Source organism: Gobius niger, assembly GCF_951799975.1.
Source record: "Gobius niger genome assembly, chromosome: 10".
Classification (NCBI taxonomy): Eukaryota; Metazoa; Chordata; class Actinopteri; order Gobiiformes; family Gobiidae; genus Gobius; species Gobius niger.
The window spans coordinates 36259114-36281544 of record NC_136861.1 but is presented as its reverse complement, the minus strand read 5'-3'; the positions used below and the strand labels follow the sequence as shown (position 1 = coordinate 36281544).

General features: G+C 44.5%; 1 protein-coding gene across 1 annotated transcript; it reads left to right on the top strand.

Annotated features, from left to right (window-relative positions):
* Window positions 1–8924: 8924 nt before the first annotated feature.
* Window positions 8925–19598, top strand: cog1 (component of oligomeric golgi complex 1; the record flags this gene model as incomplete). The annotated part of the gene is made up of 15 exons (XM_079565090.1): window positions 8925–9253; window positions 11741–12000; window positions 12238–12419; window positions 12752–12928; window positions 13074–13230; window positions 13823–14033; window positions 14504–14834; window positions 14899–15290; window positions 15370–15516; window positions 16194–16355; window positions 17491–17612; window positions 17729–17837; window positions 19001–19107; window positions 19185–19269; window positions 19461–19598. Exons 1-15 carry the CDS (start codon window positions 8945–8947, stop codon window positions 19596–19598), a joined length of 2889 nt encoding a protein of 962 aa, XP_079421216.1. The 5' UTR covers window positions 8925–8944.
* Between the last annotated feature and the right edge of the window lie 2833 nt (window positions 19599–22431).

The window sequence follows — 22431 nt, the reverse complement described above, 5'->3', positions numbered from 1 at the left end:
AACACCACTTCTTTACAGAGCTAGCATACATATGCTAAGGGGGCGGGGATTGAGCGAAAGGTCAATTGCTTTGTATATCGCCATTGTTATTTCGATGATGTCACAGAAAACTATGAATAGCGTCATTAGTTTCAGATCCATGACAACGCGTTGCGGCTAAGCTAACGGCTCAGGTTTGTTTGAGAGGTGTAACTGGTCACAGGCTGCTGCTGCTGTTCGCTCAGCGCACTGTGAGTCTCAAACCAATGTAGGAGGGTCCACAGTGCCCTCTGCTGCTTCAGCCCAACCCTGGACTGACGGCGGATCTGCCAGGACGGCAACACAACAGTATTTTTGTAATAGGCCTGTCGCTATTAAAGGGAAAGTTTATGCTGCGCAATTTAGTGCAACGATTGATAACATTAAAGGGCCAGTTTTGTGCTGAGCTTACTTTTGGAGCTTTGCATGTTTACATTGTTGGTCCCTACATGTGTGAGTGATACTGCTGTCAGCTCTTTTTTTAAAGGGAACATATGCACTATCAACTTTGTTATAAGCTTATACGTTTGAGTAATCCTGTTCATTTTCTTCTTCGGCAGCAGAAAGTACAAGTATCTGGACTTTACAACATTTACTACATACTGTCTTTACAACAGATAAACTGGATTGCTAGAATGAAGTATTACTACTAGTAGGATGTTGGGCTGCAGGAGTTAGTTGAAGGTGCAATATGGAACTTTTTATGTGTAAGTTGATATTTGACCTTTTAGTGACCCATTGTATGGATGATCAGCATAGCACCTTTACTTTCCATCATGGTGGACTCTCGGATGCTCCAGACTGGGGGGGAAACAGCTATGGAAACAAATATATCTTTAGAGACCAAGTTTTGATATTGTTGGTCCAGGGACAGCGCTAAAGGAAGTTCAAGATGACAAATGTTTGAGTATGCATAGAATTAAAGTATTGCTCAGGTATTGGTATTGTAAACCGAGCATTATTAAAGCAGCAGTATGGTAAAAAATGTAGCGGTACCCAGCCCTATCCTAGATCAATTGTTTTCTGCTGATGGAACCATCTCCATGGTTACACGTACATTCCATCAACAAAAATGTACCAGAAATCCTGAAAACATTTGGTCCTGGGGTCACATGACATGGCCTGAAATTGGGGACGGGGTCGTCCAGTGGAGAGTCACCGTGTCTCTCTCAGACAATGATGACCAGTGCTCTTAAAGGAACAGGCCACCGATCTTCCACACTGTGATGTGTTAGACGAGTTGATCCGTACCTGTCTGGTCTTTGTACGTACCTGTGGAAGAGCTTGGGAGCTTCCAACTTCACCCCGTTTGGGGCTATAGGAATATACTGGGAGAGGCCAAATGCTAACAACATCTTTGATCGTTTTGCGTGACTGAGGGCACACACAAAGACCAAAGTGCAGGCGCCATGATATCAACCCATACAACAGCCGGGTCACTGAAAGGTCCAAACTTTTCCTGCAGAAAATGCAGTAAAAGTGCACCATAATGCACCTAGAAGAATAAAGTTGCACAAATGATTTTTATCATATAAATGTAAGTAAAATAATTACTGAAGGATTGAAATCAGGAAGAACTTTTGCACTGAGCATTGGGTCACTACGTTTACAAAAGTGGATAAGTTAGACGTACTTCTTTTGTGCAACTCGGTCAGGCCCATTTGAAATGCAGACCAACACTCCGAAGCGGTCCTTTCCATGCCTAGACATTATTTCCATCCATCCATTATCTTCCTCTTGTCTGTTGCCGGGTCGTGGGGGCAGCTGTTGGATCTGCCTAAATCACATTGCACCAGCCCCTCATGGCTCCTCCTGCAGGTGGGGGGTCCACAGAAGGACGGCCTCATGGTTCTAACCGGGCCTGTTGGTCTCTCATATGGGGCTTCTGCCTCGCTCTTTGTCTGACCCGTCACCTATAGGACCAGTTTGCCATGGGAGACCCTACCAGGGGAACAAAGCCCCCGACAACAGAGCCCCCAGGATCATTCGGGTCTCAAGCCCCTCCACCACGTTAAGGTGGCGGTTCCAGGAGGGGAGACATTATTTCAAATTCTCAAATCAGAAAATATAACAAATGAAGTCCACTGTTGTGTCCAGGTTTTCTACTGCCTCCACTACATACAAGTACTTTCTTACAGCTGGCAGCTCTGGGTTTCAGCCTTTAGTGCTCGGACATTAGGACTGGCTTACTTGTTCAGATATGATGTTTTTACGTTTTAGACCGTTTCATGCCTCTTGTACAAATACAAAGCACACAGGCTGAAATAACTCCAAATATTTTGCAGTTATGATGAGCCATAAGCAGCTTATACCAGGGTTACTATAGGCAGCAGCCACTTTTTAATGCCCAAATACTATTTTATAATGCCACAATCGCAAAAAAAAAAATCTGTGCAGATTGTATTTCTCTAAGGTGCATTATGTAACTTTTTTTATGCAAGAAAAAAAGTTTGCCTGTGTGTCTTTGTATTGACCCTAGGGTGACCAGATGTCCCAGTTTATCCGGGACCGTCCCAGTTTTGAGTCCTTTGTCCCAAGTCCCAATAGTATTCCCCAAAACTATTGATTTGTCCCCCTGTTCCACTCCGTCTCTGTCCCACTTTTTGGGCAATATAGTACCCAAAAGAACATACTTCACTTAAAAATGAATGTTTTTGGCCCGTGTGAATATCAATTCATGTAAATCAATGAAAAATGTCACTTCTAGCATCTCTTTAATGCAGATTGGTGCATGTCATGAGACGTTGACTGTCTTTTCCCAGGATGAATGGTAAAACTGTCGAGATCTGGAACCCCCTGCGACATATTTTTGAATTGCGTCCCTGTTTTTAAGTCGGAAAAACATCTGGTCACCCTAATTGAACAGGACGATATGTGTATCGTATGGAGGCACCTGCATCGTGAGACATAAATGTTTGTCTCAGCATAGTCTTTATTCCGAATGTATCACAACATGCACTCTAACTACTCCAACAAAAGAGCTTATTCTGCATAATAAAAACCTACATTTTGTGTATCTGTAAGATATTTTCGTAAAATTCGGACACTATGGACACTTATGGATACAATACTGTTATTTACGAAATCCTTACAGACTCTCCTTTTAAGAGAAAACTGCTCTACTAGTGGCAATGCTTACTTTTTCTTATCTCAGACTCGCCCAAACTTGCTCCAATTCCAGATGAATTATCTTAATTCAAAAACATTTGTTTTACCTCATTTAAGGAGTGACCCTCCCGTGTCGTCTGTTTCTGAATGGAATGTTTCCTTACTGCTAAAGCCGTCTTGAATGAACTGACGATCGCATGTTGCCACTGTGGCCTCGTCGTTTTTTTGCGGTGAATGGTGCATGATTCCCGACGGTCGTTTCAGAATGTGATGTAATGGTTTTTTTCTTTCTCCGTTTGACATTAAAGGAGTAACTTCCAAACTTGAATGTAAATGCACTTTACAAGCTTGAGTTAGTTGTTTTCTCTGCCATGAAAAGATGCTGCTTATTGTGCACGCGCAAAAACTGTGGAGATTTCTATTTATTCTAAATGGCAATAGAAATAAAGCTTTACAGTTTCCTCTAAAGGTGTCTTTGCAAATGTGTTTTTTTTTCCAGACGGCACAGACATGATGTGTAGCTACAGCATTTCACCTCAAGACCCAGTGGAAGACCATGTGGAATGGAATCAGGACTAATCAGGAAAAAACACCAAAACGACTTTCTACATTCCCAGATTTGACAACTCGCAGTTTACATGCATTTTATTTTTAATCTCAACATTTTGAACTCAAACAACAAACCTTCAGATACAAATACTGAAATATAAAGAGCAGCACTCAAGCCAACATCACGGTTGACCCTTAGTCACAATTTTGAACACACAGTTTAAAGCAGTACTAAGTAACTCTTCCCCCTAGAGGCCATAAGCGCAACTGCAGGTGTCGTAGCAAGTTACGATTTTTTAACTTATTAATTTTCTTGGAGAGTAAATACTACGCTGACAGGAAAGGCGAAGGGGGAGAGGGTTACAGTGCATCCAATTATACAATGGAAATATTTGTTTTCACTCAAACTTGGCTGTAAATACTGTTTAAAGTGACGTTAGCCCGCAGTTAGCTTTGCCCGTTAGCATGTTAGCTCCTTCTTCGTGATTACATTAGTGTGTATTGCTTTCTCCGCACCGGTGGCAGCCAAGTTGCAAACATGGTTTTCTGGTCAGAGACACCAGGGGGTGATGAAAGACCCTCCAATCATCCCATAAACACTTGTATTACCCCCACAGGGACTACGAAAAGGATTTATTAAGGTAAACACGTTACTTAGTACTGCTTTAAAAAAGAATTAAAAAATCACAGCACAAGTAACTCTTTGAAAGTATTGTTACATTTAAGTAGCAATGTAAAAAACGCCTCCTGCTCCAAAGAGGTTCTATGGTTCGTTGTGGCCATACTCAACGCCATCAGTGTGGAGTGTGTTCCCTGTCACGGCGCCTCGTCTATCGCTTTTTCACACGTTTTTAGAGTTGTCTTCTCAAAGCAAACCTCCGGTCACTCTCTGATCTCCAGACACCAGCTCTCCAGCTCTTCCCTAAAGACATTTACAAGCCTGACATGAAGAATGGTGTTTCCGATGCAGAGTCCTCGTTTGCAGAGTGTTGCTCCATGTGCTTTATGAAGTAGGCCTTCCCTACAAAGGTCTTGCAACAAAAGTGACAGTTGAACACCGTGGCCTGCCCGGTGTGAAGCCGCTCATGCTTCCTGAGCGCCGCCTCCGTGGTGTATTTATTCCGACACAGCGAGCATCTGAAAGGTTTGGAGTGCACCGCTCTGAAATGTGTACAGACTTCCCGTTTCCTTCTGAAGCCCTCTTTGCAAATAGGACAGTGGTAGAGCTCGTTTTGGCGCACGAGCTCATAGCTGGAGAGCTTCCAGTTGGTGTGGACGCCCATGTGTGATTCCAGCGAGCTTCGGCGGTCAAACCACTTCTCACACTCGCTGCACCTAAAGCCTGGATTCCGGTTAGCGCGCTTTGACGCGCCTTCAGCTGCCTTTAGTTCCCGTTTGCGGTGGACCTTCAAGTGCCTGAGGAGGTCAGCCTGAGCTCCAAACGCCATCGGACACTCACCACACTTAAAATCTTTGGACTTCTTGCGCACGATCCCCCGTTTTTTGCGTTTCTTTCGCTTTTGAGGTAACCCGACGGGAGATTGTGACGTCGTTTTTCGTTTCGAGGACCGGCTCGCTCCTCGGTGTTCCTCCGAGTCGTGGATTCCGTTTGGTTCTCCGTCGTGTTGCTCCACTGGACTGACATCCCCGTTGATTTGGTTTTCGTCGTCACACTCGGGCTCCTGCTTTACGTGAACTTTGTCTTTGCGCCCCGTTTGACTCTGCGCATCTGTGGGGAACATGACATGGGAGAGAGATAGTTTCGGTTATGACAATGGAGCACAGTGGTTCCCAACATCTTTACCAGAAGCCCCTGCTGGAACACAGGCCGGGCCCCCCAGACCAAAACCGAGTCTTCCACAGATTCAGTAAAACATAACAATGACGACACTAGGGGACAGTTTTAATCACGCTGAGGATCTGTCAAATGGACATAAGGTGGAGGTATTTACACACGGTTTGACAATGCTTCTGTCCTTCTCACCTCTGACCGGTAAGTCTGGGATGTGAGTGAAGCGTTCGTCTTGTTTGCTGCTCGGCGGATCCTCCTGGTCCAGTGATGGGGTCAACTCCTTTGTCGATGGGGGGATCTGGACATCTGCAGGGAAATGATCAATATCAGAGACTACATTTATTGCAATGTTTCTGATCAGAACAAATCTCAATGGGCTGATCACGTGGGTGCTTGACCAGTGGTGGCTGGCCATGTGAAAACCAGGGGGGGGCGCTGTTGCCTATACCTACTTTTAATCATATTTGAAAAGATATTTAGAAACATTGTTTTAAACTCAAAAGATCTTTGGACAATTTTATTTTATTCTTTTATGGAAAACATTATCGAAAGGCACAAACAATAAAGTAGCATGAAATTCATTTGTACTTTTGGAAAATCAGTTTTTCTGACGATGAAATGAAAGTGTAAAGACAATCACTCTCACTGTATATATTTTTGTTTTGCACCACTAAGTACAGTAAAGCAATGGTTCCCAACGTTTTTTGTTTTTCGTACCCCTTTGGCCTTTCAGTGGTCAACCGTGTACCCCCTACCTCAAGGGTGTTACAGTTTATTTAGAAAGTAATTACTTCAAAGTGGTATTTGTAAGAAAAAGGACAATGTTGCAGTCAAAATAAACCTAAACTTCTCCCAAAGCAACACATTTTACTGAGAAATATAGCTTTTCCTAAAGGGCTGAAACAACTAATCGATTAATCGACAACTAATCGATTACTAAAATAGTTGTCAACTATTTCAGTAATCGATGAATCGTTTTCTAGTAAACACAGACTAAAATAGAGCAAAAAAAGACATGAAAAATTATGTAATGTGGATGAAAACCTACTTTGTTTTTAAAGTTAGGGTCTGTAGTGTTTTGTACATTGTAAATTTCATAAATATCTGTCTTTGTCTCGTCCAATCAGAAAGCAGAATTAGCACAAAGAGCCTCCTACAAATGTTTACTTTAAGTTTACTCCATCAACACGTCCTCAAGCGCTGTCACTTTAGCTAAGACTGTAAAGTAACATGTGCAATAATCTCTGTATCAGCTGCACTTTATTAACTGTGAGATCAATAAAGGATTATCTTATCTTATCTTATCTTATCTTATCTTATCTTATCTTATCCAACTACATCAGACAAAAAACACAGTAGCAAACATTAATTGGCTGCTAATCAAGGTGGGAGGGCCCAGGGCACAGCTCTTAAGCCCCAGAAGGAACATGAAGCCTACAGTCACATGTCTTGGTCCTGAGATGTACAGCTGGTGTTATAGTCTGGGGCTCTTTAAAAACAATGGAAATTAATTTAAAGCTTGGATCTTAATTTCATACTTTCCCGCCAGACCCCCTCCTCAGGCACATTGTTGCTACCTTTTCCAAACTGGTATCTTTCAGTAGAGTATACCTTGGGTCAAAACCATTGCAACTCGGCCCAGTTCGGCTGTGGGACCCCAAAAACCACTTAAACAGGGCAGGCTTCAGACCGAACTTTGTGATTCTATCCTAAGTAGTGCTGTGGTCACATACAGAGTCACAGATTTATGAAATTTAGAACAAAGAAAGCTGACATGATGAGGAACAAAGTCATATGACAGTTTTGCGTTTTAGCTTTTTCTTTTTCCATTTACTAAACTATATATGTACAAAAATGCAAAATAAATGACATATAGATAAGAAAAGCCCTTCACAAATGAGTGTATTATTGTCTTTTGTGTTTATCTTTACCATTTTTTATTTCTTTGTTTTGTTTATTAGTCAAGGCAAATATCAGAAAGTGGTAAATCAATTATTCATGGCCTGTTTTTTATTTCCGTTTAAGTCAGCAAAAGTATTACCGACAAAATAGCAAATGACTAGTCCTGAGAATAGACATGCAGTGTGAAATGACTGAATCGTTGTAAATTGTACATGTTGTTTTGTTGAATAAAAACTGCATTTTGGTGGTGGAGAATAAACTTTGCTTTGAGAGCATGAATCCTTGTTTTATTCTGTTTGGCAAATGTTTGAATGGAGAAATCATTTGGGAATGGACAAATGTTGACATTTTCGCAAGCCTTCAATTAAATGAATACATGTATGAGCATAATTGATAGTTTCATTAGAATTGCAGTGCATTAACCAGTTTTTTTTTTTGTTTTTGTGTTTTGTTTTTTGCATAATGTAACTTCGCGGTGTGTGTGTGTGTGTGTGGTTGTTACCCGTGTATCTGTGAACGTGGACCGCCGGGCTCAGAGCACAGTCCAGGAGCTGCTGTTTCCGCTGGACCTCCGCTCTGGAGCGGGCCAGTTCCTCCTCGTACTCCGCTACGGTCCGCTCGAACAGCGCGCAGATCTCCTCAGTGACCGCGGTCAGCCGCTGCATCAGAGCGGCCAGAGCGGCTCCCTTTGCCGACATGTTCCCTAGTGTGGTACGGTACGGTACGGTACACACTGGCCGCTTCTTCCTGCTTTCGAGAGGTGCTGCTTGTGTACTACTGCGCATGCGCGTGGAAGATTTTTTAATCATTTTTTATTAAACATCAGTGCAAAATCATACACATACCGGTAGATGCAACATGCTCAAGTATTATTCAATCAGTAAACACAAAACAATAACAAAATCACAGGGTTCTAATTTTCAAGAAGCTTGATGGATTTAGTTCATTTTCTCAAGAGAGGCCACATAGGGTTTGAAATCTGATATTTTGCTAGTATTATAATTAAACGTATTATAAATGTTTCATCCGAAGTGAAGGTGGTATTATCAAAGGTCAGTAAAATATAACAATATTCACTCTTTCCAATTATTCTTGTGTGGTAATTCTTCTTCTGTACTGAACAAAAGGACAAAGATATGTTCAATACTTTCACCATCACTTATAATAATAATAATAATAATAATAATAATAATAATAATAATAATAATAATAATAATAATAATACTCATACTACTACTACTAATAATAATAATAATAATAATAATACTCATACTAATAATAATAATAATAATGCATCGCTTTTCTGGACACTCAAAGACACTTTACATTGCATTATTCATTCACTCCATACTTGTAACTGCCATCTTTTCAAAAACGGCAAATATAATCTTTTACTGGGTTATCTTTATTTATGAAATATGGCTTTGAAATGTGGGTTTATATTGGCGGTAGGTGGCGGTAATGCAAGCGCCGGAAAACTCGAAGAAGAAGTAAGAGCAACACGTCCGCGCGCTGACGTCATAGAAGCTGACGTACACAAACAGGAAGCCGGAAGCAGCCGCTGTGTTTACAAAGATGGCGGACGCTGCTGCGGTGTCTCTGCGCGGCTCCGAGCTGAAGGAGCCCTCGGTGCTGTTCGAGCGCTACAGCACCGAGGACATCCGCCGCATCGAGCGCAGAGTGCGGGGGGACATCGAGCAGAAGAAGGAGGAGCTGCGGCAGATGGTGGGGGAGCGGTACCGGGACCTGATCGACGCCGCCGACACCATCCGAGACATGAGGCAGAGCTCCGAGAGCGTCCTCCGAGCTGTCACCGACATGGGCCGCTACTGCAGCGGCCTCAAGCTGCAGGGCCACGGCCGGAGCGACAACACGCAGCACCGGGTACGTCTGCAACACGCAGCCCACTCCTCTGCCTCTGCGCTCGGCTCTGTGCGTCCACCTTTGCCGTGTCCGTCTCTCCTTTTCCAGTGCTCTGCCCGCACAGGAGATTCTGGAACCGGGGGGGCACAACCTTCTTTTTATTGAGGGCCGCGTATTGAAATATAGCTATACAGTGCAGTATGTAGTGCCACAGATCGGTGGTCTATGTACAACCATGCAACTGGGTGCATCTAGGAGAGGATGAAACTATTCTCCACACCTACACTCTTGAACCATGATGCCTGCTCTGGCTCTGTCTTGTAGTGAAATGTTGCTTTTTGAGGGTTCAATAATTTGGAATTAATCACCATTTGAATCCCTATTAACGTTGTTGCAAAAAGTCAGATGTAGGGCTGGATGATACTGAAGTAACTTGCGATACGGCTATAAGTATACGGCTATAAGTAAATACAACTATAAGTAAATGATTGCAACACAATATGGTCCATTCTAATTAAACACAAATCATGAGTAACTAGTTTTGTGTCGAAACAAGACTGAAATTTAACTAAGTTTGTAAATGTTGAACTAAAACTAGAACTGTCCTCTTTGGGTACTGAAGAGGACAGACTTTAAGGGACAGTTTGGGGAAATAAGCTCCACTATCTGTTCTGTAAGTGAGGATTGTGAGTGGAGTTATGCCTGCCTGTAAAGAGAATAGAATAGAAAAACGTTAGCAGAAATTTTGGCTTACACAGCTCACACGTTCAAATACATTTGCCCAGCAAAGATACTCAACATAATATTAAAATCAGTTCATTGCACACGCAGCAGCAGCAGATTCACTTCGTCAAAAAAAAGGAAAAGGAACAGACTGACTGAACGACATTAGTTACAACTTGTTCAGCTCCTTGATGCAAAGGGAACAAAATAATTCCTGTACACATTCATTCTTTACACAAGGAAGTCTGTACCTCTGCCCTGATGGAAGGAGCTCAAAGTAACGGGACAGTGGATGGACATCGTCCTCTGTGATCTTATTGCAGACACGCCGCACTGCTTTATTGTAATGCTCAAAGTGGTTTGTTGTTGGCCTGTGATTTTACTGCCCTGTTTAACAACTCTGCTACGTCTAGCTTTGTTTTTGACAGTTAAATGACCAAACCAAGAGACTATGTTAAATATCAATACGCTCTCAATTAAACACTGATAAACCCTTGTTAAGATGTGGTCACTGACTTCAAACCCTCTCAGCGACGCAGCAGGAAAAGCCTTTGCTGAGCTTTCTGGTAAACACAGTCAACATGTTCGTTACAAGTTAAAGAATTGTCCAAACTCGTTCCGCTAGACAAATAAACACTAGTGATGGGCAGAATGAAGCCTCGTGAACCAATGAAGCTTTTCGGCCCTCCGGGTCAGATACTGGTTCAAACTGAAGCCTCGCTCTCTACTGCCATCTGCTGATGATTTGAATGTATTACAATTAATAAAGTATGTTAATTTTCTTTTTTTCCGGTGCCAACTTGAAATATAATATGTGTATGCGAGTTATAAGAGCAAAGTTTTAGGCTTGCATCAACCCACTGGTTCATTTGGCACGCCCACTTTAGCTCGACACACACTTCAAAGCCTGGCTTCATTTTGCCCATCACTTATACACACATCAGCTTCCCTTGTAGGAGCCAGAGCTTCATCTCTGATCAATCCAATTTAGTTGGTGCACAGACCATAGTTATTCATGGGTTCAGCTATTTTGTACTGCACTGTCCCATCCCAGAGCCTGTAGTGGTTCTGAGATGTGTGTGAATAACAAAAGTTGATATTAGTGTGAATCTGACCTTTCAGTGACCCAGCGGCTGAATGTGCATGGTGCCTTTACTTTCCATCCCAGTGAGTGGTCTCTAAGCTGCTCCAGGATCAGTTGGTTTCAAGGTTTCTGGTAGGTTTTCAATGCTGATGGAACCATCTCCATGGTTACGCTACATCCAATCCAGAAACCCGACCAGAAACTCTAAAAAACAATACATGGATGGATGGTACGCAAATTGCACATTCAGCCGTTTGGTCACTGAAAGGTCAGATTCACACTAATATCAAGTATTTTACACATAAAAATGTGCATATTTAATGCACCTTTTAAAGGATTTGCTCATAATTCATTGACAGACAAACAATTATTTCATCAATCTATGTGAAAAGCCCAGCTGTTTTGTCATTTGTGAAGCAAGTGCTGTGTCTTTCAGGTCACAGGTGCTCGAGATACAGGAGTACGCAGGGTTAAAACATGATTCAATTCATCTGCAATGAATCTGTGTTTAATGCATTTATTCATTTTTGATCAATCGTGAGTTAAAGCTTGAACTTTAACAGGCCTGTTTCAAAAAGCTGAGGAAGAGATGTTAAAAATTCTAAATACATAATGTATTTCTTTACTTTACTTTACTTCTAGAACCTGGAAGATGCTACACAAATGAAAATGAATATCTAAGGAAACTCCTGTGTCCGCAGGGCTCGTCCCAGTGGCAGCCACAGTTCTACAGCGCGGCCGCTCAGATCGCTCTGCTCCTGGAAATCCCTGAGCGGGTGTGGAGCTCTCTGGAGGGAGGGCAGTACCTCAGGGCCACCCAGCTGTACCTCCTGAGCACCCACCTGCACAGCCAGCTCCAGCTCCAGACCTCGTCAGCGGCCTCCTCTGGGGCCTGCTACAGCCCCGTCCTGACACGCTTCCCCATCCTGGTGCGGCAGCTGGCCACCACAGGCCAGTTCAGGTGAGTGTCGTCATGATTCTCACATTTCAACACCAAGGATCACTCAATATTCAGTCAATACTAGTCTAACAGTACAACATGTACGTTTTAAGGTACATTGGTGTCGTAGGTCTTATTTGGTGAACTGCATATAAAGGCTAATAAAAATGCAGTTGTGTTGTCCCGCTGGAGACGACTGACTAATGGATCAGAGTTGGGTTTGGGCTTTGATCAAACATGCTGCTCTATGCCCCACAGGTCCAGCATCCTGGTGGACAGCCGCTCGGTGCTGCGGGGCCGTGCTGTGTCAGACCAGGCCATCGCCGAGGCCCTGGTGTCCTGTATGCTTCTGGAGGGCAGCTCCCCACGCCAGGCACTCACAGACTTCCTACTGGCCCGCAAGGCCTCCATCCAGCAGCTGCTCACTCAGCCCCAGCACGGTACTATCTACTCCACCAGTCCAAACGTATCCCACCTTGTGCTATTGTGTACTCTGTGTACAATCAGAGCCTTCTTGAGCAGTCACAGATTTGAGCTACAGAGATTGGAGACCTGAAGTAATAAAATAAAATCGGCCCCTGCTAGAGTGTCTAAGTATTTATGTTTTTCTAGGATTTTAGACCAGACATTTGGAAAAATCGGTCAAAAATGTTACAAAACCTTACAAACCAGATTAGATTTACACATGCAGACCTGCAGCCCGAGCGAAACCTCAGACAGTGCTTGTCCCACAGCCCTCCTGCAGGTCATGACTCCTCTGTGTCCTGTGCAGGTGCTGGGATCAAGGCGCAGGTGTGCAGCCTGGTGGAGCTCCTGGTCACCACTCTGTTCCAGGCCTATGCTGTATTCTACCTGCCCCCCGAGGGCAGCCCCCGTCCGGCCGAGGGACCTCTGAGCTGTGGCCTGCTCTTCTCCACCATCCAGAGCGTCACCACCCCTCCAGCTCCAGGTCAGACACACTGGGTCACTCTCCAGCTCCATGACAACCACAGTTGCCCCAATGGACTGATTTCAACCGGATGAGCGTTCAGCAGATGGAGGGTGATGTTCCAGTGTGTGATAACTCGTGTTGCTGCTGGTGTGTGTGTCTCCAGGTGAGAGCCGCAGCGTCCTGCATGACCACAACAGCACGGGCGGCTGGTCCAAGCACCTGCCCCCCTCCATCCTTCACTTCCAGCCCACGCTCAGGACCCTCGCCCAGCCCATTCAGAGAGCCCACCTGAGGGACACGCTGCAGCAGTGGATCCACACGTGAGTGCACACCCCCCCTGTCCCACTGACAGGCCAAATACGCACAATATGGCTGCAAAGGGGCGGGAAATTCCTGATACATTTCACTTTCCGGAAACTTTCATTGGCTGTGTGCACCACATGGCCAGACTGCTCACTCACTCCTGTAGTTTGACTCGTCTCTGTTGCTGATGAAGCCCACCACTGTAGTGTCGTCTGCAAACTTGATGAAGAGGTTTGAGTCGTACTTTGGAGTGCAGTCATGGGTCAGCAGAGTCAACAGGAGGGGGCCCAGCACACAGCCTTGGGGAGCCCCCGTGTTCAGCGTGATGGTTCTGGAGGACTGTCCCTGACCCGTACAGCCTGTGGTCTCCGGTCAAAGTCCAGCAGCCAGTTGCAAAAGCCCCTGTTCGTATTGGTCTTACACCTAAAACTCTACCCTTTGTAAACACGGGTGCTTAGACATGGCAAACACGATTTACTTGGACACTTTTCTGTAACTGAGCTCTTTCCAGTTTACAGTGTGTTGTTCTGTGGTAGTGAGGCTCCCACTGATGTTTTTGCTCGTCAGTGCTCTGTCTCAGTAGCCTGTATCGTGGACGTGTGTGTGCAGGTGTCAGGAGGATGTGGGCGTGGGCGTGGCCTCGCTCCTGGTGTACGTGAAGAGCCTGAAAGCTTTGGCCTCGATCCGGGACGCCGTGCGGGAGCTCCTCTCCTCTGACTCCATCAGCCAGCACTGGGACGGCGTGTGCCACAGCCTGCTGGAGCGCCCCCTGCTGCTGTGGGAGCACTTCCTGGAGCAGCTCTTCCTTCAGCGGCTCCAGGTCTCACATCTCAACACTTCATCAATGGGATATTTAGACTTAAAGGAATAGGCCACCGTTTTTACATACTGAGATATGTTCTTACCTTAGCTTTGACGAGTTCTTTAGGACCTGTCTGATCTTCACCCGTGCCTTCAGTCACGACGTTAGCATTTAGCCTCTCCCTCTCTCCTCTATAGCTCCAAAACAGGTCAAGATAGAAGCTACCAAGTTCTTCCACGTTTTCCCTATTTAAATATGGTTACGTGACGTGTTCCACTACAAAGTATAATTACACCAAATTAAACAATGTGGATTTTCTAAGCGGATAAAAGGGGGAACTATATTGTAAGGCGTAATAATACCAGGAGTAATTTGGCATCCGCACAGTAATCTTCACTTTACTGCGCAGTATGTAAAAACGGTGGCCTATTCCTTTAAGTTAGAATAGAATAAGTTGGACATCAGAAATGTTGTCTCTGTTTTTGCAGGCGATCACGAAAGAGGAGACGGAGTGCATCTCCGGCAGCTGTGTGCAGATGCTCCGCTCTAGCCTGGCTGACCTGGAGGGCCCGTCCGAGGGCCCCGCGGCTCAGATGGAAGCAGATGTAGCTTCTTTCTTGTGGTCGGAGAGTGCGGGTGACCTGCCGGGTGATGCTGGCTGGGTGAGTGTGTCTCAGAGAGGGCAGCAGCACCGCAGCGGCCTGGCCATGAAGACCCAGGCCCTCACGCCCTGTGTGCAGACCGTGTGCTCCAGCCTGGACCTCCAGCTCCGAGCGCGGCTGGAGGACCTGCAGCACTACCTGCCCCCTCAGGACTCTGGTGAGTGGCTTCAGGCTCTGCACACTGTTCTCTAGTCACACATCTGACACCTGTGTTTGTTTAGAGCCCAGTACAGGAGCCACAGGGGCCCGGGGACAGGACTGTCCCGCTGAGGAGGCCCTGACTGTGGGCAGTGTGGCCTGTGTGCGGCACATCCTGTCCTTCATCCACGCCCAGCTCCAGACGCCGCGCCCACAGCAGCTGGCCCCTGTGCTCTTCATGGCTCGCCTGTGTCAGTCTATGGCAGAGCTGTGCCCCAGTCTGAAGCAGTGCATTCTGGGGAAACAGGCAGAGTCACAGCCCACCCCCAAAGGCACCCCTCGACAGGGCAAAGCTCCTGTGCGGGGCAGGGCGCTGGAGGCCAGCCCAGCACAGGCTCAGTGGGCCCTGCTAAAGGAGGAGCTGCTGAGCTGCAGTCTGGAGGCGTATCGCATCTGGGGCCGCGCCCTCTCCACGGTCAGACACTCACCCTGACCTCTGACCTTCTGACCTTCTGACCTTCAGCTGAGGGAGTAACACTTGTCTATGTGATCAGGTGCTGCTGGAGCGCTTTGGTACAGCTCTCCTCTCTCAGTCTGCTGGGCTGGTGCTTAGCACTGCCACCTGCTGGGAGGACATCCAGATCCAGGAGGAGAGCGAGTCTGGCTCCAGTGTCACGTCTACGATCCGTCTGCCGGCCCAGGTCAGTCACGTCTACTGTCCACTACAGCAGTGAGTCGCAAGCCTTTACCAGAAAACATGTCTTTCATTTTTTATCTGCTGATAAAGTATAGAAACACTTGAGGTTTAAACCATGTTCTAACTTTGTTCCCTCGTCAAAGACGCACCTGGAGTAGTATTTCACAACTTTCACACAGTTGGAGTTAATCCTCAGTTAAATGTAGCTGTTTCTTCTTCTACAGCGTCAGCGCTTCGCTCTGTTGATTACACTCATTGTTCAAACCCAAACACTCTCCTCCACATTTTTACAGCCCATGATCCAACATGATTGACTCTGAGCTGTTCTGTGCTCTAAGTGTTTATCACGCACTGCCGGAGCTGCTAACATCGCTGTACGTCCAACATGGAAGTTATTTTTGAAGAAAATTATTCTTACAACCACCAGCAGGAGGAGCTCTTTCACCTGCATTTCATTGTTACTTTTTAATTCTTACAAAGATAGATAAGATAAGCTCCATATGCAGGACATGTCCACTTTAATGTTATTTGTTTATGCTAATGTTTGGCAGGAAAATACCGTATTTTCACATTAGGTGTATCAAATTCTCTTTAGTTTTGTGTTTTCTATGGTGATGGTGGGTCCTGTTGAGAACTGCTGCACTACATCCACTACGTGTGACTGACCTGTGTTTGTTGCAGCCGTCCTGGTTCGTGCAGGCGCTGCTGTTCGGCCTCTGTGTGGAGGTGAACAGAGTGGGGGGCCAGGCGGTGCCAAGGGCCACGCTCCAGGAGCTGCTGCAGACCTGTTTGTCTCAGGCTCTACAGCACTTCACACGCCTGACCCAGCCACAACACCAGACGGTACCATCTCCCCACATCTACAGCTCCACATCCTCCACTAGAGCTCCACATCCTCCACTAGAGCTCCACATCCTCCACTACAGCTCCACATCCTCCACTAGAGCTCCACAGCCCCCACTAGAGCTCCACAGCCCCCACTAGAGCTCCACATCCTCCACTAGAACTGTTTGGTATCGAGAGAAAAGGGTTAGGTTCTACTGGTTTAAAAATAAAAGTATCCAAATATTGAAGTATGAAATCTGTATTATTAAAGTTTTGATTATTAAATAAATTAAAAAAGTGAAAGAAAGAGAACATTTGGGGAAAATAAAAAATAAAAAAGTTTTTAAAAGAATGACACGGAATGAGAAAAAATCTGTAAAAATAAATTGGGAAAAACTGGGGAAATTTAGGGGATAAAATGTGAGAAAATTTGTTCTGCCCTTTTGTAGTTTCCTGGTTGTTTCACCTCAAACAAATGATACAAATGCTAAAGAAATTAAATGGATAGAAAAGGAATAAATGAACATTATTGATTTGTTTTATGGATATGACAAATATTTGAGTATAGGTATTGATTGATCGTTCTGGTATTGGTATCGAAAACCCAAGTATTGTTAAAGCAGTACTAAGTAACGTGTTTACCTTAATAAATCCTCCCCGTGGTCCCTGTGGGGGTAATACAAGTGTTTATGGGATGATTGGAGGGTCTTTCATCGCCCCCTGGTGTCTCTGGACAGAAAACCATGTTTGCAACTTCACTGCCACCGGTGCGGAGCAAGCAATACACACTAATGTAATCACGAAGAAGAAGCTAACATGCTAACGGGCAAAGCTAACTGCGGGCTAACGTCACTTTAAACAGTATTTACAGCCAAGTTTGAGTGAAAAAAAATATTTCCATTGTATAATTGGATGCACAGTAACCCTCTCTCCCTTCACCTTTCCTGTCAGCGTAGTATTTACTCTCCAAGACCATTAATAAGTTAAAAAATCGTAACTTGCTACTACACCTGCAGTTGCACTTATGGCCTCTAGGGGGAAGAGTTACTTAGTACTGCTTTAAAGTACTGTTATTGAAAAAAAGATATCGGCCCCCAGCCCTAGCGTCTATAAGGAGTATTAAGTAAAGGTGTTGGACATGTCTGTTCCACAGGACGGTGCCTTCCCCATGACCCAGAACAGAGCCCTGCAGCTGCTGTTCGACCTGCGCTACCTCTCCTGCACACTGGGGGGCAGGGCGGACGAGGGCCGGCCGCAGTCTCAGCTGGACCCCAGGTATGACTTCCACTCTTCCTGCCCGGTACATCACAGGCTGTCCTTGTTCTGGAGAAGGTCCATGTGAGGTTTGAGCCTCCGTCCTCTCCTCCGCCATGAGCTCTGGTGTGTTGCAGGGTCCAGGAGTTGTGTGACTGGCTGGAGGGCTTCATCGACCCCTTTGACCTGGATGTGTTCACCCCGCACATGAACGGCCACCTGAGCCGCCTGTCCCAGAGGACCGCGGTCAGTCTCTGCTTTTATTACAATGTGCATTTGAATCTTTTACTACACAAACATGAAGCATCAGTGTGTGGGTTTCTCTGAGGCCGATGTGTCCTGTGTCAGTGTTGAACTGTGACAGCAGGGGGCGCTTTATTGGAGGCATAGGACTGATTTATTCAGGACATTCATGTTTAGTAGATACTTTAAAAGACAGAAGTCAGTAGATTCCAAAACAGAAAGACGGTAAATGTCTGCCTCTTATGGTTCTGAAATAAAAAATGTACAACATGAAATATATCAAACTTCACTGTGATGTTTCTCAGCTCCTGAGGCTGAGGAACTCTCATTTCAAGGCTGTGACTGAGTTCTTTCCAATGGAATGAACAGAAGTCTCTATCACTTCAGGTTCCGGAGATACCGGCTCAATCTGCATGATATCGGCCGATGAATTGGGCTGGGAGATATTGATAAAAATCAATATATCGCTATTTTTGGGGACGTTCTCGATAATGATGATGCAGCGATATTTTGACAAACCGTCAGAAATATACAAAACTGTGCTGCAAATACTGTATCTTCATTTGCATCGTCTTGTCGCTCAAAAAGATAATTGTCCTAAAAAGACGACTAAAGGGCAGAAAACAACACATTAGTTCTAGATTCTCTCCCCCATTTTAATCCATTTTATCCCCATTTGTTCTCCATTTTTAATCCCCATGTCCTATTTTTTAAATAGATTACTATGTTTTTCCCCAATTCTACCAATTTTTTATCTGTTCCCCCTTTTATATAACTTCAATATTATCTTGTAGACGATATATCTCCCACCCTTACTGATAAATACCCATATATCAGCCTGATATTTCGGTCGATCTCTATAAATCATTGCTACGGTTAGTGTTTCTCATAGTCCGTTGGAAAAGTTTTCTGACATACTGACATAAATAATAGGGCAGGGAGGATCCACTTTTGTCATAATCTGATACGTATTACAGTAAGTAATACAAAAAAGTAATATGTCCAAAGTTTATGTTTGTGAGCTGCTCCATTTGACATTGACAAGTACTTAACAAAGTTCTGAGTATCTGGAAACAAGGGGGTGTGTAATAAAAATGCTCCAAACACAAGCATGGAAAGTATTTGATGAAGTAGACTAATACTACTACTTGTAATGTGCTGCGCAGGTGCTGCTGGGGCTCCTGACGGGTCTGGAGAAGCAGTATTCGGCTCGGAGCCTGGTCCACTCCCAGGAGCCCTCCAACATCCTGCCCCTGGCCAGCACACACATCCGGTCAGTGTCCTGATTACAGCAGAGTCTTTCATATTCTTTCTATTTTCCTTAAAAGACCTTTGTCCCTTGTGTTCCAGCTTCGGTCTGCTGCCTCTCAGCTCGTCCAGTGCACGGAGGCCCCAGAGTGCCCGAGGAGCCCAGGCGGCCCACCCCCTGGTCCTGGTGTGTACAGGCCTCCACATACACCTTTTTTACTCCTTCTTTGGCCGACTTGAGATTTGAGTTGTTTTTCTTCATTGTTCGTCCTTTGTCCTTTCACAACTTCTGTCTAAGATCTTCATTAGAACATTTGATGTAAATTTGGTGAGTAACCATGGTAACGTGAGCTCCCTGTTGTTTGTGTGTGTGGTCAGGCGCGCCCTGTGCCCACAGCGCTCCGTGAGGACCCCTACAGGCCGGGCAGTGCCTTCAAACAGCTGGCTCAGCAGGAGGACGACGGCTCAGCGTCCTCTCTCTTCAGACTGGGCTGGCTCTCCGGCATGACCAAGTGACACATCAGTGACTTTGACCCGCTTTTAGAACGCTCTTCCTGCAACATACTGTGTATAAAAGAATTAAAACGTCCCCTTCCACTTTGTACAGTCTGAGCAGCTCTGGGGAAACGGCCGCTTTTGGTAAAAGATGTATTTATTTTATTAAAATGAAAAAACACTAAAGATACTTTGGCTCCTGATCCTTTACATGACAGTGTGCATTACCAACATAAAACCCACAGCTTTATAACGTTGTTAATGTTTACAGTTTCTGTGCTTCTCAAGTCTCTGAGCCTCTGTATGTGATGACGTGTGGCCTTTTATTCACTGAAAAAGACCAAAATTAGGAAATGGAAAAAGACGAGCTTTAACTAAGCACATCCTGAGCACGACAGCTCAGAAATATGCTAAACCCATGCCTTTTATTTCACAGTAGCTGTAATTGTTATAAATGCAACATAAACGTCCTCCAAGGACCCACATTAATCTGAAGTCAAGTACAAATGCCTGGATGCATCTGTTGTTAAAGACACATCTCGTAACTGTGGAGCACTTTGTCAGTATTCATTTTGTCAAATATATTTTGCAGGGTTTCCACGGGGCATTAAAAGCACAAAAAGTCATTGCATGAAATTTGCCAAAATCAAGGCCATAAATGTCATTAAAAAGCATTGAATTGAACTGGCATCAAATTTAAGTTTATTGGAAAACGTTGTCATTGAAATGACCTAAAATGATGATGGTCTATAACGGGGTTCCCAAACCTTTCAGGCAACGCCCCCAAAAACACTCAACCAACAACTCAAGGACCCCATTCTGTAAAACCGAACTGACGTCATTGTCAGTCAATAAGCTGAACCAGACTTTAAAGGAATAGGCCACCGTTTTTTACAACTGAGATATGTTTTTACCTTAGCTTGGATGAGTTCATTTGTACCTGGCTGGTCGCCACACGTGCCCTCAGTCACGTAAACACAGCACAGACGGCGTTAGCATTTAGCCTCTCCTCCTCTCCACTATAGCTCCAAACCAGGTGAAGATAGAATTATATTTGATATAAACAGAAGTGAATGATTTGAAGTGTTTGAGGAAAATCCATGAACAAATGGAGCTAAAACTGGAGTGAATTTTGAAAAACTGCTAAAATTGTATTATTTGCCCGACATGGTATAAGGTCAATCACAATTCTGAAAGGGTCATGAAATAAAACATTTGATTGCAGTGCACTGGGTTAGAAAGGCCACTCATAAGATGGCCGCCAGAGTTGACTTTTGTTCAAACATTACTATGGCCATGTCCTAGAGTTTGATCTGCATCTGCCCAGTCCAGTCAGGACCAGACTGCAGGCCAGGGGCGAATCAGAGGCCTAGACACAAACAGCACTAAAGTCATATGACTAATCATAAAAAAGTGAATGGGAATGATAACTTGCCATCATGGGTTGCTCTAGAAAAGTTGTCAGTAGAACATGTCACACTTGTATCTCTGTTATGTGCCAGGTTACCTCTGAAAAAAACAATCTCCAGCTTCACCTCGAACCCACTTGTTATTCATTCAATCAAGCTGTGGAACCAGTTCAGGAGGCACTTCAAATTGACCGAACTATGCCTCACCGCTGCAAAGACATTGTATGTCCCCCCCATCATTAATTGATGAGGCATTCAGTGTCTGGACATGCCTTGGAATAACATCGTTGCATAAACTCTTCATTGACAATGTTTTCAGTTCTTTTGAACAGCTGAGGACTAAATATCATATCCCTGGATCCCACTTCTTCAGATATCTACAGATTAGGAACTTCATTGCCTGTAACATGGACTCCTTTCCGTCTTCTCCATCCCCATCACTTTTGGACGATATCTTCAAGCTCAAACGAAATACCAAGCGCCTCATAAGTGTTATTTATGGATTGTTAAATAACTACAAAATGGTGACATTGCAGATACTCAAAAACAAATGGGAGGAAGACTTGTCCGTGCAGATTTCAGAAGAGACCTGGAAAAGGATTATTAATAGAATTTTTTGGTCATCTATTTGTCTCAGGCATGTTGTTATACAATTTAAAGTAGAACATCGTCTTCACTGGTCCAAGACCAGATCGAGTAAGATCAGAGAACGTTTTGACCCTACATGTGATCGGTGTAAACGAGATCCAGCCTCGTTGGTGCATATGTTTTGGACATGTACAACATAACATAGCTTTTGGGAACACATGTTTGATATTTTTTCTAAAACGTGTGGTTTTACCCTGAAACCCTGTCCATTTGTTGCATTATTTGGAGTGACTATGGATGCCCGTGTGTCAAAGGCACAACTCGGCTTGATAGCCTTTGGTGCACTGTTGGCGCGTAGAAGAATTTGATTGAATTGGAAGGATGCACATCCACCTGTATATGGGCTCTGGGTTAGGGATGTCATGTTCTATATACAATTAGAACAGATTAGATACACAACAAAGGGTTCTGTCCAAAAACTTTATGACATCTGGAGACCTTTCCTTGCTCGGTTTGGGGATTTGGATGCAGGGGATATCACAGTGTAATGTGCATGATTTATTACTGCATTGTTTATTATTGCACATTTTGTATTGGGTCTGGCTGGCTGTGGCTGGGGGGCAGGGTGTAAACATAAAACCTCAATAAACACCTTGATCAAAAGGAAAAAAAAGTGAATGGATAAATCAATGTCCAGTCTGAGCAGAATGGCAGCAAATGTTACTTTATTATTGTTTCAATTTTGGTGAGGTATAAAAACTAGACCTAAAATGATGAAAATGTGACTAAAAACTAGATGAAAGGAAATGAGAAGGAGGGACTGAAAAGGTAAAGGTTTTATTGTCAGTTCACAGTGG